The 15,417-nt window shown below is 39.6% G+C and overlaps 3 protein-coding genes across 3 annotated transcripts; all 3 read right to left on the minus strand.

Moving 5' to 3' along the window:
- Positions 1-133: 133 nt before the first annotated feature.
- LOC119428498 (inhibitor of nuclear factor kappa-B kinase-interacting protein) lies at positions 134-1,069 on the minus strand. Its single transcript, XM_037696179.1, has 2 exons — positions 866-1,069; positions 134-765 (listed from the first exon to the last, which is right to left on the minus strand). Exons 1-2 carry the CDS (start codon positions 1,067-1,069, stop codon positions 199-201), a joined length of 771 nt encoding a protein of 256 aa, XP_037552107.1. The 3' UTR covers positions 134-198.
- Positions 1,070-1,264: 195 nt separating this feature from the next.
- LOC119428040 (inhibitor of nuclear factor kappa-B kinase-interacting protein) lies at positions 1,265-3,821 on the minus strand. Its single transcript, XM_037695684.1, has 3 exons — positions 3,401-3,821; positions 3,207-3,324; positions 1,265-2,215 (listed from the first exon to the last, which is right to left on the minus strand). Exons 1-3 carry the CDS (start codon positions 3,595-3,597, stop codon positions 1,328-1,330), a joined length of 1,203 nt encoding a protein of 400 aa, XP_037551612.1. The 5' UTR covers positions 3,598-3,821; the 3' UTR covers positions 1,265-1,327.
- Positions 3,822-5,788: 1,967 nt separating this feature from the next.
- On the minus strand, positions 5,789-14,008 carry arfgap3 (ADP-ribosylation factor GTPase activating protein 3). The gene is made up of 16 exons (XM_037695991.1): positions 13,820-14,008; positions 13,195-13,313; positions 11,738-11,810; positions 11,482-11,613; positions 11,283-11,363; positions 10,385-10,478; positions 10,231-10,290; positions 10,104-10,150; positions 9,785-9,933; positions 9,555-9,686; positions 9,323-9,448; positions 8,321-8,473; positions 7,919-8,045; positions 7,627-7,714; positions 6,369-6,496; positions 5,789-6,262 (listed from the first exon to the last, which is right to left on the minus strand). Exons 1-16 carry the CDS (start codon positions 13,886-13,888, stop codon positions 6,245-6,247), a joined length of 1,596 nt encoding a protein of 531 aa, XP_037551919.1. The 5' UTR covers positions 13,889-14,008; the 3' UTR covers positions 5,789-6,244.
- Between the last annotated feature and the right edge of the window lie 1,409 nt (positions 14,009-15,417).

Raw genomic sequence — 15,417 nt, forward strand, 5'->3', positions numbered from 1 at the left:
ATTTTTAATGTTAAAAAACTGAAAAACATTGAACATACAGTAGCTCTGGAAATTCCACCTCTTTTTTTAACACCTATTCACAAATGTTAGTTTAATTGGGAGGTTTTTGATTTCACAATTTTTTAAACAAGTTTATTACTGAACATTTTTTAATAGTTTGTCGGGTGAACTGACGAGCTGGACAAGTCTAAAACGTTTTCACGTTGGCGTGCGTGTGTCTCCAATAGCAGATAAATCGGATATTTCACTGACGTGTTTAGCCGTGACGCTTAAATCTCCCTCGACCGCGGTGAGATTTGATAAAGTCTGTCGAAGCTCCGCGAGCTCCTGCTTTCTCTTGGTGAGATCTTCTGCTAACCGACCTATTCGAAGAGTCAAGTCGGACAACTGAGGCTCAAACGCCCCAAAGTCTCTCTTAATAGACGCCACTTTGGGTTTAAGGTCAGCAGCAAACGTAACGGTTCTGATGAGACGAGCCCGGCCGCTCTCCATCTCTCTCAGCCGCTCCGAGATCTGCTCGTCTGCCGCAGCGAGTTCAGGGAGACTCCTGCGAAGCTGATCTATGGCCCGAGCGTTGCGTTCAGAGGCAGCGCGGAGATTGGAGATTCGGTCGATGCTGCTGGCCAGCACGTCTCCGATGCGTCTCACCATGCTGTGCTCCACCTGAGCGGTCTTCTCTTCCAGCTCTCCCACCCGAGTCAGCAGAGAGTCCATCTCAGACTGCAGTCCGTCCATCCGGCGCACATCTGTCCTCACCGAGGACACCTGGAACCAACAAGAACATTTAGGAAACATTTTATCCTACTAAATAAAGACAAAAAATTTAATTTACACCTTAGTGGCATTTGCAAACAATCTGACAAACCTTATTAGCAATGTCCTTAGTGATGGCCGAGGTACGCTCTTCGATTTGCCCCACAGCATTCCTCAGTGAAGTCAAGCTGCCCTCCAGCTGTGACCGTTTCCCAGTCAAACCAGACGCCCACTCCTTCAGCCGGCTCACCTCCTGCTTTAAACCCTCCATCTGAGGCTGCTGAGCCCCCCTCTGATCCTGGAGAACCTTCAACATCCGCTGGACCCCCTCACACTGAAACAGAATGGATGACGGAGCTGAACAGGTAAGCTCGTGTGCCAGATTCAGGAGGGTCACACTGATCCTCGGTGAGAAAGAGGATTACACAAGAGAATAAAAAAAACAGGAGAAAAAATATATTTACTTTAATAAAAAAGGTTTTATTCAAGAAACTGTTGAAATGCTTGCCGTGTTTTTAATAAGTGTAACTGGAACAAAATAAGTACTAGAGAAACATCAGTAACTGATTTAAAATCAGACGGTGAAATCATCATGAGGATATTCAGCTTCATCGTCCTGCCACTGCTCTTCATCTTTCCATTCCTCTTCCTCCAAAAGCTCAGCATCCGCTTGGCTCTCGACCAGGTTTCCCCTCAGCACCGTGGTGAGTTCACGGACGGCCTCCTTCACCACAGACAGCTCGTTCTTCATCTTCAGGATGCTGTTTTGAGCCTGCAGGGTGTCCAGCTCCTGTCGGATCTCGAGGATCTCGCTCAGCGCTTTCAGCATGCTGTCCTCAGTCCCAAACACCTGGAGCGTCACCTCCTCCAGCCTCTTCTCCGCCCCCATCAGATCGCCGCTCAGTTTTAATATGGAGCGCACGGCCTCCTCCACCTGGGGCAGGTGCTCTTCGCAGGCCTGCGCGCGGAGAACGTGCTCCTGGAGCTGAGCGCTCAGCTCGACCTCCCTCCTGCGCAGGATGCCGATCTGCTCCTCCAGTTTGTGGACCTGCCTGGTGTTCCAGTCCAGCTGGTCCTGCGCTCGCTTGGCGTCGTCCTCCTCAGTGCGCTCCATAACTCTGGCGTTCCTCTTTGTGCTGTCCTCCAGCTCTTCCAGCCTCTCCGCCAGCGTCCGGGTCCTCTGCTCGGCCTCGTTCACCCGCTCCGTGGCTCCGGCGTGAGCCTCCCGCGCCTCGGCCTTGATGGCAGCCAGATCCGAGGTGACAGCAGCCAGCCGCTCCTGCCACGTCTCCGTCACGTCCAGGAAGTGGGCGTTGACTGACTGCAGGTCGCGGGAGGCGGAGTTCTCGTCAGTCTGCATCACCATGATGGCAGCATGGAGGGTGGAGATGTCCTGCTGGAGCCTTGTTGCCAAGGAGACGGTGGAGAGCGCTTCCTGGAGGTCATCTTCGGACGCAGCAAGCTGCAGCCGCAACACAAAACAGGAGCGCTGTTTCTGTGGATCCTCTGAACTCAACTTGAACACACAGCTCATGCATAAACCATATTGGATCCCAAGTTAAATTAAGACGGTTAAAAGGGCTTAAAATATTATTTTCTACTAAATTTTATGATTTTAAATGTTTTTATAGAAGTCAAAGCATTGATATCCCATGAAATAAAGTAGAAAAAGTGACACGTTTTTTAAAAATTAGAAATGTTTCCTCCTTGCTTTGTTTAAGGACAGGAAACGTTTTGATTATCCTAAACCACTCTAGAAAACAGTACACCAACACTATTCTTTTTACCCAAAACTAGTTTGGAAACACAGTCACAATGTGGTTAAGGACAAAGAAGTAAAAAATGTGAAAACTACACCTACATTTAACAAAAGCTAACGTCAGGATAGGGTCCCTAGAAATAATTTTCTGTATAATTATTTGATACCAGGACATTTTAATGTACCTTGTCATAATGAAATTCCCATTTTTATAGGAGCCAAATAAATCAGACACCAAATTTTACATATACTGGTACATGTTTGCAATGCACAGTCAGTTTTACAGATATTGAGTTAAAATGTAGTGTGGTAGTATCCTCAGCAATATCTAATAGATCAAGCAAAATCTCGCGATATTTTAGGAGATCTTACAGTTTGGGTGGTGCGTACCATAGATATCGTGACCGACCGCTAGGGGGCACCACTCACACGCAGGAAGTTTATTTTAAAAGTGTAGGGGAAAAAAAAAAAATCACATATGCAAAATGTATTTTTTATCAGAGCCTAAAAGTATGTTATTCAAAGTGTTGAGCATAATTTTGCTGTTGTTTATGAGTAATTTCATAATAAATGTATGTTTATACCGTTTAAAAACGGCCTCCGTTTTACACAATGTGGTGGGTTGCCAGTTGGGCTTGTTTTCCTAGAGCTGGATGCTTGTTTCTATCGCGAGATCTGGCAACACTAATTCTACCTTTTTAGACACTTGAACCATGTCTTCCTCCTTGTCCAGCAGGCTGGAAGTCCTTCCGTACAGAGTCTGGTACTTTTCCTCTATTAGCGAGAACCTCTCGTTCTGCCGCAGCACCACCCTGAAGCACAGGAAAACATTTACAGAGACGAACACACGCTTTAAAATAAAAAGTTTTTAATTTCACTGGAACTCACCAGCTCAAAACTCCGCAGGTTACAAGCGACAATAAGCACATTAAACTTTTCATGTCGGGACCAGAAGGGGTTTCATTTGCAATATAGTGGTCCTCCGATGTCTCCTTTTCATCTTCACCCTTAGCAGACGAAGTTTCCGAAAGTTCATGAGTGTTTTGTTTTGGAGTCTTCCTCCTCTGCTTCACTTCAGTGGGCATTTTTAACACGATAAGCCGCTGCTTGACCCGTTGTTTTACGTCTTAACTGGTTTTAAACAGGCCTAACAAAACAGCGTAGCCAGCTGTTTGTTAAATCGCAAAATAACACAAAAAACCTGCCTCAGAAACAAGTTCATAATGATTCAAGCAACAAATAAACGCGATCAAACTGGTTTAGCTAAACCGCTACTCCTGCTCGTGCGCTCTGGAAAACGGTGCCTTCAAATGCTGATGGAAAAAGTTGGTTCACCACTACATACTTGACAAACAAAACCGCAACACTAATAATAAACTTGTTAATAATGTCAGACATAACTTAAATTAGACATATATGTTCTAAAGTAAGTTTAACTTTCTACATTTGGCTAACTTGTACAGCTGAGCCACAAACTGTTAACTGTAAACATGACGAATTGGCAAATTTCCGATCACACAGACATGCTAGTAAACGCACCAGTCAGCCACGTAAGCGCCAGGATTTTTTTTTTTTTAAGTTTAAAACAACCGATTACTGTACCTACTTTTTAAACACTTATTGATAACAAAATACTTTAAATTAACTTATAAATAACATTAAATATGTCACTGACAATCGTCTACTTATTCAATTCGAAAACAGCTCAAAATAGTCATTTAGAGTTTTTTACACAATATATATATATGTATATATATATATATATATATATATATATATATATATATATATATATAATTTATTTATTCCCCCATTAACTCCTGATACAGTAAAAGCTGAATGATTACTGGCAAAACCCTTAACAGTTTTAAAATGGCAGCGCAAATGTTTGCATACATAATAACCAACGCAGACTTATTTATTTGGACATATAAGAGTTCAGGAACAAGCTGGTCATTTATCAAAATTGTACATGCGTACATCACAAATGGTCACCATCGATCAGCAATATATTTTATAATATTGCAATTCAAAGCCATATACAACTTTTGTATGTGGCTAATGATAGCCAACTTTAATCACTGAAGAAAGAAAAAGGAATATTCGTCTTATATTCAGAATGTCTGTATATTGTATAGCACACTACAAAAGCTCATGCAGATTACACACAGATATTCTTTCATGTAACATTGACAAACTCAACAGAAGACAACTTGACAAAATGCACAGCGAACATGGTCGCATTATTGACTCAGTGGTAAACATTAAAACACGTAAAGCTAGAAAGTTTAAATTTCTAACACTATCTGCTGCAATATTGAAATGAAGGTGAGCGAATAAAGATCTCTGTAGCCAAGGCAGTGATGAGGGTAAACAAATGTTTTGTCCATCAGGGACACACAACTCTTACTTTGTCCTTTTTTAGTGTTTTAAAATTCAGTCCAACTCCTGTCTCAAACCATGTGGGGAATGGCTTGGTCTGCAAAAATGTTTAGGAGGGCGGCAAAGTAACATCGATATGAATCCCTGAATGCATGTTCACAAAGCAGATTGAGTAAACTTGGGATTGTCCACATCAACAACTACTAACTAAAATGTATCACAGCAGAAAAATCCTGCTTCATCAGCAATTTACAAATATGCCTTCAGATTTAAACAATAAAAGGGTCAAATCCTGTAATTTCACCACAGCCTTCAACAAAAAGATTAAACAGGCACCTCTACACGTAATAAACTTATACATCAATATTGAGACCATTAATATTTACCAGTTCTAAACGTCACAACTGAGGAAACTAATTAAATAGTGCAATGATCCTGCATAACGCAGAGTCCTTCTGCTGCAACAGCTTTTTTTTATTTTTATTTTTTTAAAGAAATCGTCTAAAGCACATTTGCTCTTTGGTGTGAGAAGTTAGAGAGAATCTAAAACCAGCTTTACTCCATCTGTTAACCTTACTGTCAAAAAAAGTCAAGTTTTAGTTCCAAAACAGTTTTATCGCATAACAGCAAGTCCAATTGTCCTACTTTTATACATTTTCCCACGTCTTTGAACAGATTTGATGCAGCTTCAGAGTTTGTCGCCGTAGCAACTTTGCACGAGCTAAAAAAAAAAAGCAGCTACTGAAAGTATAGAAGAGGTTCAGAGCAAATGAAGCCATTGATTTTCAGCTTACATAGCTTTTAGTCTGGAGAGGGACCAGCTCCCCCATGACAGAAAATAAAATGGATGGGTAACTTTATATTCAATCAAAACAACATACTTGGTCCCTCAGGTACTACATCAGCTTTTGGTCCAGTTTTTGAGGAGGAGCAAACCTAAGTGCACTTTGAGAACAGAAAGGACACTTTCAATTCTGTGTGAAAGAATCTACGACACGACAAAGTGTGCATGAAGGACTACACGAACAAAAACTGAATCATCTGAATGCCCCTCCTTAACAACACCACTAAGCCTAAATATGTAAACCCCCAAACTTTAAAGCGTAGATATGATGCAAACTAAATACTTTTAAGTCTGTAAAATACACAGAACTCTCCCTTCAAGTTGCTTCCAGGGAAAAATCCTTCCACTCGTTCGTTTAAGTTGCAGTCTTTAATGTATACACTTCAGCTGAAAAAAAGACAAACGGTTACTTTGTGGTAAATCTGCAGACTTGCTGCGAGCCTTGATAAATCTTTCCCCCGGTTCTCCTCGACAGAGTGAAGAAGTTCCCACATCAACACAGCGACTCAGGAGTTGTAGTGATCCTGAGAAGAAAGTGGAGTCAAAACCAAATTAAAAATGACACAGATGAACTTTAGAAAAGCCTCTAATAAAGACGGTGTTGATCAGTGTGTCGTGTTTCTAACCAACCTGAATCGTGTTAACTACTCCGCTCGCCATGACGGACAGCTTTCCTGCGACTGAGCGCACTCCGTGTTTGAGCTGCGACATGTCCGGAGCGCTGGGCAGGACGTTGCTCAGACGATATGAACTTCCTGCTAACATGAGACAAACGGCGAGGCAGAAATCAAACACTGGTTGTCGGAAAAGAACGTCTTAGGGTAGAGCAATTATTCATTCATTCAACCTTTATTTATACAGGTTAGTTCCCACTGAGCCTCAGGGACTCGATTACAAGAGACCTGTTGCATACAACATACAGAGTAGATGAGGAGGATGTTGAAAAGAAAAATCATGTCTCAAACCATGTCCTGGCTGGGGCACAGTGTAAAGGAAGCAAAAACAAAAAGACCTTGCAACATAAAATGACATCATAATGCATTTATGCATAGAAGGTCAGTGTTTCTCCTACATCAGCTCCCTTGGCGGGGCGCTTGTTTTTGTTTTGATTTTTTAATTTTTTTGTCTGGGAAGGGGGGAACGGACGGGACGTCACGTCTTCGTTGCCCACCTGCTAGCTTAGCTCTACGTTGATGCCGGTTTGCATGAACGACAGGTAGTGGAGCAATACGTCAGTAAGACTCAGGCAGAGCTTCTTAGTTTACATATCCTCCAGGAGCCAGACTCTACTGACACGTCTGCCTTTAGTTCTGCTGGAACACTCAATGATGAATCCAAACAACCAGTTCCATGGACATTCTAGTTCGTGCTTAAATGATCCATTAAAAAAGCAATAAAAGACTCGCTCTATTGCGTTTGTTTTTTTTAATAAGAGTGGACATGACACACAATCGGCTGACTGATGGATGAGCCGCACGATCGGCATGGAACTTTTATTTAAAATAAATTGTTTTAAATCATTTAGCACCTTATTTGCACCTTTGTGCAGCCCACACTGCAGGATAAGCTTCCTCCTGCAGCTGATCAGCTGTTCTCCGAGCAGAGCGGCGAAGTGGGCGTGGCCAAGAGCGCAGCCAAGGAAGAGAGCCGAGTCCATGACATTCTGTGCTCTTTTAGAGCATTTAGAGTTTAGAAACTAAAATAAACTACTATTTACGACTTGTACTACTCTCCTACTTCGCGGTTTTTCACTTATCGCGGGTCTTCAGGGTACGGATCCCCTGCGATAAACCAGGTACTACTGTACACGTATATAAATAACTAATTTGTAGAATTTAAACTAAAGGCAGGTACATTACAAGCTCTGTGTTGTTTTGTTGCGTCTTACCGGTTTGTTTCTTTGGATCATCAAAAAGATCTGCTGAACTTATGGAGGAATTCCCTGCAAATCTCTCCAGTCGAGTTTTGGCTTCATACTAACACAAATAAATTAAAAAAAATTACAAAATTAGAAAATAAAATCTGCAAGTCCAGTGCAAATATATCGAGATAGAAAACAAATAGCCATCTGCTCATTACTTTCAGTGTATTATATGACTCTCCCTCTCCATAATTACTATTACTGTACAGTTTTTGCATTTTTATCTGTGTAATATATTACTTTGGTACCATCTGCGTACCTCAGAGTTCTCTTGTTTTCCAAAGTACATATCAGAGGAGATGGCTTTGACGTCATCTCCAAACTTTTTCTGAGCTTCTCCTGAATCCGAGACTGGTGCCGGCTCAGCTTTCCTCCTGGTCGTGGACCTGATGAAAAACAACAAACAGACAAAATTTGATTCAACAATAAACTTAAAAAAAACAACATTTGATTTTGTCTTATTCCTTATTGCTTTATTTTATTCAAACAATGACTCGATTTATTGTTGTTAGCAGCATTCTTGGATTTTAAAAAAAGCCCTAAAAGGTCAATAAACTATAGAACCTGCTCTGTGTTTCATATTTTCAGAAACACCCACACCATGTGTGAGGATCAAGTGACATGAAGAAGCTGTGCCGAGCTTTCCAAGACAAACACACACCTGTCGTCAGATGAAGACATGATGGAGGACATGAAGAAGTCTGGCTCTGGTTTCTTACTCTCCTTCATCCAACCTCCTCCATCACTGCCGTCACCCCATCGGAAGGAGAAACTGTCTGTAGGTTCTGTCTGATCCTCAAACCGAGACAAGACCCTAAAACAAGAATTACCACAGTGAAATATAAAATCACTTCAACATTAAATTAAACAGGTTCTATATTAGGGCATCAACCTTTAGATTAAACACAGTAATACTGAGTAGAGTAAAAATTACCATATTTTTCAGACTATAAGATGCACTTAAAATCATTTAAATTTTCTCAAAAACCAACAGTGAGCCTTATAATCTGGTCCACCTTATGTATTAATTCTGATTGTGCTTACTGACCCTGAACCAATTTTATGTGGTTATTGTGAATGAGCTGAATAAAGTTCAACTTATTTGTTTTGTTTCGCTTAATGCGCCGTATAATCCAAAAAATACGGTATAATAAAAACACACTTATATTCATAATACTTAAAAAAAAAAACTGCAGCCAATAAATACTGAATAGAGTGTATGGACTGGACTTATTTGCATCAACACCTGTTCTGACAGAATTTGTTCTTAAATTAAATCAAATCATACAACTTTTAATAATAATTTATAAGACAAAATTTATTTTTGTTAGTGTTAGATCCTGAGTCATCCAAGGACAAAGCAAAACAACTTGACTTTGGTTCTGTAAAGACGTTTCTTTTCCCACCCAGTGAGTTATCTTAAATCCAAGTAGGAGACGAAGTTTCAAGCTTTAAACAGCATGAGATGTTCTGTTATGAAGCTAAATCCACAGAAACCTTGTTTGTTTACATGAGTGGCAACCTGGACTGTGGCATCACAAAATATTGCTTAAGGGGACTTTTATTTGGCGTCTTAAATATGCATACATGTCAGAATAATTCTGTAGTAAAAGGTAACTGTAAAGCATTTCATTAAATTTGCATTTAATCGTTTTTGTATAACCTTGAGCTAAAGGACCCTTCATCCTCATCTTCTTCTGGAAACCGTCGTCCTTTGGTAGTTTTGGCTCCAAGTGGACTTTCCTGCTGGATGATGTGCATTTCTGACAAAACAGAGTGTGAAACCCCACTACGGACAGAAACAAGAAAGCAGCACAATGAGAGCAAAGACAGACACAAGAACTAAATGGTGAACATATCCTAATTTCATTTTATGTATATCTTCATCTTTCTACCTCCTCATGCCGAGACCCATGCCCAGCCTCTCAGCTTGCTCCTTCTTCTTCCCCTCTAATCCCTTCAGCTTCTGCTCCTCCATCTTTCTCTGCTGCTCGAGCTCTTTGTAGGCCAGGCGCATGGACGGAGCGCTGAGACACAAAAGCAAAAAAGAAAGGTCAGAACGGACAACAAAAAGACACACAGATGACAAATATATTTACAGTTGATTCACAGGAAGTGCTCTCACGTGTATTCCACAGGTGTGACTTTTGTCTTTGCAGCAGAGCTCTCCTCGTTCTCTCTGAGCTTGTCGGCAGCCTGAGCCTTCTTCTCCAGCTCTGAGAAACTTTGGCTGCTTACTTTCTGAGCTCCCAGACCGCCTTTTTTAGAAGCCAACTACAGACAGACATCAGAAATCCTCAGTCCTGTTTCAGACCACAACTTCTATTCAATATTTGGGATCAAGCCATCTTAGGGCTTCATACAGGAAAGTACAACGGGTCTAAATTAATTTCAAATACACGTTTGGGCAGAGAATGCATGTACATGTATGTTTATTAACATACCGTTTTCTTAGCTGCTGCTGGCTTCTTCTTGAGCAGAGAGGCAGGCTCTGAAAAAAACCAACATTAAACACATTAACTTACATTACTTCTAAAAATAAATGATCGTTAATAAAGAATTTTCACAAACCTGGGTTTGCTTTTGAAGAAACACTAAGCATGTCTACAGTTGGACCCTCCTCTAAATTCCCTGAAAAGAAAGTGAACATTTAATTGGTGAAATTTAGTTTAAAACAAAACAACTGGTTTAAATCTTCACGTTAGATTATTTATTAGCAACGTACCATTTGGGTCTTCATTTTTCTCCTGAGCCACAGGCTTCTCTGATGTGGACGAGCTGAGATTCATTTTATCTAAATTCAAATTATCAGAAGAAGCCTGGACAAAAAAAAAAAAAAAATTTAAACTTGCATCCCGTAAATTATCAACATACATGTTGGACGTGTGTACAACAAAGACCAATATCATATAAATGTCAAATGCTGCAAAACGTAAAGTTGCTAGTTTTTCTATTATTAGTAAAGGATTTCCACTTCATAAAAATAACCAAAACAATTTTTTTTTCAAAAGACTGCACTGAAAATAAACTCCTAAGATCCTATCAAGGTTATGAATAAAATTCAACCAATCAAGTAAAACAGGGATACCACCATGACACCAGTGAGCAAACAGGAAATACCGTTGCTCATCATCATAGCTGCTAGTGAAGGATGCTGATTGGTCTGAATTTATTGTGATGAATAACTGAATGGATATTTTATACATCCCTGAGGGACTTTTTTTTATTGAAGCCATAAACTCGTAGCTTAGAGCTCTTCAAGGTGTCTTGTGATCAGAATCTCAAACACCTCATAAGAAACATCTGACACCAAGTGAAAAAAGATTCATCCCTGAAAAAGACGGAGGTCTGCAGAAATGTGTGCAACGCTTGGATAAATACCCTCTTTAATAAAAGCAATTATAAAAAAACATAACATCTAAAAGAGTTACTGTATTTTTCAGATTATAAGGCTCACTGTGGATTTTTGAGAAAATTAAAAAGGATTTTAAGTGCGCCTTATAGTCCGAAAAATACGGTAAATCTAATGAAAAGGCTTATAAAATGTGTCCCGACTAATTATAACTAATATAACACACAGATGTAGTTGCGGTTTTTGAACTTAAAGCAGCACACCCCTGTACCTGTGAATGTACGCTGAAGAAGTCCACCTGCTTGTCTTCTGGGGACGTTGGAGACAGAGGAGCCTGACTATCGAGCCACAGCTGAGGAGAATAAACGCAGCACAACTGATTTATTAATGTGAACACTTTTACAGTTTAAGGAAGCCTGATAAGCAAAGTGAAGCTTGTGTTTAATCTCTGAGCAACGCGTGTGCGTTACCTCAGTGCCATGGCGTCTGGTAGCTTGTGTGGCCAAGGTCTTTATCTTCTCCCTGTACAGCTGGGCAGCCCGGCTGTTATATTTGGCGTTAGCTGCGCTGGCTTGGCACCCATGTTGATTGAAAAATGCAATCTGTCTCAAAAAAAAAAAAAAAAGTTCAAACAGAAAGAAGTTCTCATGAACAAGTTTTGTAACGTGCAGCGTTGCGATTACAAACTGACGACAGCACCTAGATATGCGGCCTTCTGACACTCACCGCACTGGCATTGCCCCCAACCTGCATGCATCGAAGCTGGAACCATGACCAATTAAAGTCCAGCTCAGTGGACCTGAGGAACAGAACAGTCATTTATACAGATGTTGCTGGACCAGAGCAAACTGCACCTCAGGTGGAGAATAAAAATCCTCAGCGCCGTCTACAACAGGTAAGATAATAGTTTTTTTTATAACCATTTTCTTTTTACAGAAACCCAATGAAGTCTCTTCAAAGTTCTTAGCACACACAAAAATATGGCCTCCAACTTAAAATCAGCAAAAGAATACAGTGTTTTGTGTGACCTTGAGCCATCTGAAGATAAGCTGCAACTCTGAGGAGATGGCAAGTCTTTGAGAAAATTGTGTTTAAGACTCAGTGCCGTTTTGCTGCCAATTAAACAAACCATCAGCTAATTAAGCAGCTTTAATTTCTGACAACAAATAAATACCTGCACAATCCTTTTTCAAATGAGACTCAGCTGTTCACCTACATCTCGAGGACAAAAGACAGTGTTCAAATTTTGGACAAATTAGATTTGCATGAACAAAACTCCTCTCAGGACCAAGTTGACAAAATCCCTGATGACCCTCAGGAGGGTAAGGGAGTGAGATTAACCTCCGTGTGAATTCAGCTCATACAAGCAGAGCATCCCACGCAGCTTAAAGCCCTGAGTATAAGTGAAACCATAACCTTTCTGTTGGGTTTTGGATGCATTTATACACGAAAACAGCATTTTTTCCTCTGACACTGAAGCGTTTTAATAAATCCAGGTCTAAGTGGAAGGTTTTGTTTTTTTTAATCGCCCAGCATCTGTTCATGCTCACTATGAACAGCTGCAGTCAATAGTTATTCTGCGCAAAGACGAACAGCAGCAATAATAGTAGAGAAGTGCTTTTCAGGGTGCTCAGTGTTTTTAATTTACCAGAGCTTCTGACAGGGACTATATAGGTGCTACACCATCTCTTATGCTCTTCAAGTGCTAAAAAAAATGGCAGTAACCGCTTTAGCTGGAGACTGAAGCGTCTGTGTGCATGCACGTGTCGTTGAAATATAAAAATCACAGAGCCAGCCAGTGACTCGGCGGACAAAATACCGGTACAGTGTCTAAATAGCAGCTGTGATCATAACATTTCCATGTGCACATGCAATATTTTTACAATCAACAGTAGAAAAACTACAATGTTTCCAGGAGATTGTTCACGTCTAAAACTTTGCACAATCCAGTTTGAACTGAAAGCGTCTCTGGGAAGAGAAGCAAAGTGTCTTAAGTCACAAAAACGAATCCCGATTGCCCCTTTTTAAAACACTCTTAGGCTCATTCTTAGCACAAATATGTTCCCACTGAAATGCAAATTAACCCTGATGGACATTTTTGTTCACCTCAGACAAAATACATTGCAACAAATATGCAACCCTGATAATCAGCTGACCTTTCAGCTACATCCTCCTGTTCTCACCTGATGAAGGACAGATGCACCCCCAAGGACCTGTGAGTCCCAGAGCAGTCTATACAGAGGAACACACCGTAGGTGATGCTGGCCCAGCTGGGGTTTTTAGTTGCACAGTCAAAGCAAACCTAAAAAGGCCAGAGAGCAAAAAGCAAGATTAAAACCTTATCTGGATTCACACTTTAAGAATCAATAAAATAAAAACAGCCTGAGTCACGTCAACACATCAGCTGTGAGAGTCTGAAGTACATGACAATTAGCAACCAGCTGTTAATAAACGGACTGAACTTTTGCCCAGTTCAGAAAACCTCATTACTCAGGGTGTGAACATTGACGTTTTATTATTTACTTTACACTAAGCCTCAAGTAGTGAGCCTAAAAAAAAACATGGCTGTATAAACTGTCCTAAAAAAAGGGGGGTAAAACAGTCTCAAGTTGTTCAAAAATTGTCTACTTTACAACCATGACCTAGTTGAGTCGATTCAACATGTCCGACTTGTTTTCGAAAATACCATACTAAAACAAATAATTAGGTTTTAAGTCTAAACTAGCATTAAAGTGCGACGTGTCAGATTTGACCCAGTTGACTTCCTTGTTAAAGACACCGAACCGTCCGTCCAGCGAAACAACAAACCTTGTTTGTAGGAACGGAGCGAAGCCGCTTAAAAATCGCAGAAATGTCCTGTTTGCTGGGTTCGGCCATTGTTCTGCCACTTGGTCGTGAAAAACCTGTGTTGTTTAGAGGAATGGCATCCAGAGCTTCGTGTTTTTCCTAATAACAGTCGAATGCGACACGTCAGTAGGAGAACGTCAGACTCTCACTCTGATTGGCTGGAAATGCCCCGTGGTCGTGTTATTGTCGAATAGGCTGCTGGGTAATGTAGTTTATCTCGATATCCATCTGAAATATACAAATCTTCTAGTTACAGACAGTACTATATGGATTAATTTTTTAATGTCAAGTATTTAATTATCTAAAACTAGTGGTTTTTTTTTGTTTTTTAAAAGCATAGGACAAAACAAAATAAATATAATTTTATAATAAATGTAGACATTTATTTTAGGTTATGGTTCACTTCCGGGGGGAATAGTAAAAGTGTAATGCAATGGACATACAGTAAATGTGTTTTCTAATTCATCAAAGAATATAGTCTATATATATATATATATATATATATATATATATATATACACACATACGTATGTGTATGTATATACATACGTATGTGTGTGTATATATATATACATACACACACATATATATACGTATGTGTATATACATACACACAGAGATATAGGCTGAAAGATCTAAAATGTACGCTAAACACTAAATTATATATCTATATATCTATATATCTATAGATATATAGATATATAGATAGATATATAGATAGATATATAGATAGATATATAGATAGATATATAGATAGATATATAGATAGATATATAGATAGAGAGAGAGAGAGAGAGAGAGAGAGAGAGAGAGAGAGAGAGAGAGAGAGAGAGAGAGAGAGAGAGAGAGAGAGAGAGAGAGAGAGAGAGAGAGAGAGAGAGAGAGAGAGAGAGAGATGTGTGTCGTATACCATTTCTTTTTATACTTTTTTTGGGTGTAACTGGGACCTTGAATAGACTATTTTGTTCCACATGTGAATGACAAAGAAACTTGAAATGTTTTTATGCATTTAACAATAAAAAACATATATTTAATTAAAAAAAATTCTCACGCGTCATCAACATGCATAAACTCAAATCAAAAATAGTCTAAAGAAAGTTTCAAGAACTTCACAAAATGTTAAAAAAAAAAAAAACATCTGCACACATTGAATGTTTTGCAGAATAAATTCATTTATTATGTTGAGACAACATTAAATGTGCAAGTACAGCCATTACTGCCTACTGACAGCAGCACACCCTGAAAACATGGCAAAACATTTTTTTTAAATCCTACACAAATTAACAAAATGTATAGGTCATTAGAGCTTGTGAAAAAGCCACAGTTCATCCCAGAATAGAAAACAAAATGTGTGTGTATATGTATATATATATATGTGTGTGTGAGAGCGTATATTAGTTTGAAAAAAAATTAATGTTTTAGTTTTCAAGATAAAATTAAATGTTAATCGTGTGGTATTAGTTACCTGAAGGCAAATGGTCCAAATGAAGAAAATCTTATTTACAAATATGACAAAATAACACATATTTGCCGTAAAAATTCAGTTAATGTACAATTGT

The sequence above is a fragment of the Nematolebias whitei genome, chromosome 22 (assembly GCF_014905685.2).
Source record: "Nematolebias whitei isolate Nwh7 chromosome 22, NemWhi1, whole genome shotgun sequence".
In the NCBI taxonomy this organism is placed as follows: Eukaryota; Metazoa; Chordata; class Actinopteri; order Cyprinodontiformes; family Rivulidae; genus Nematolebias; species Nematolebias whitei.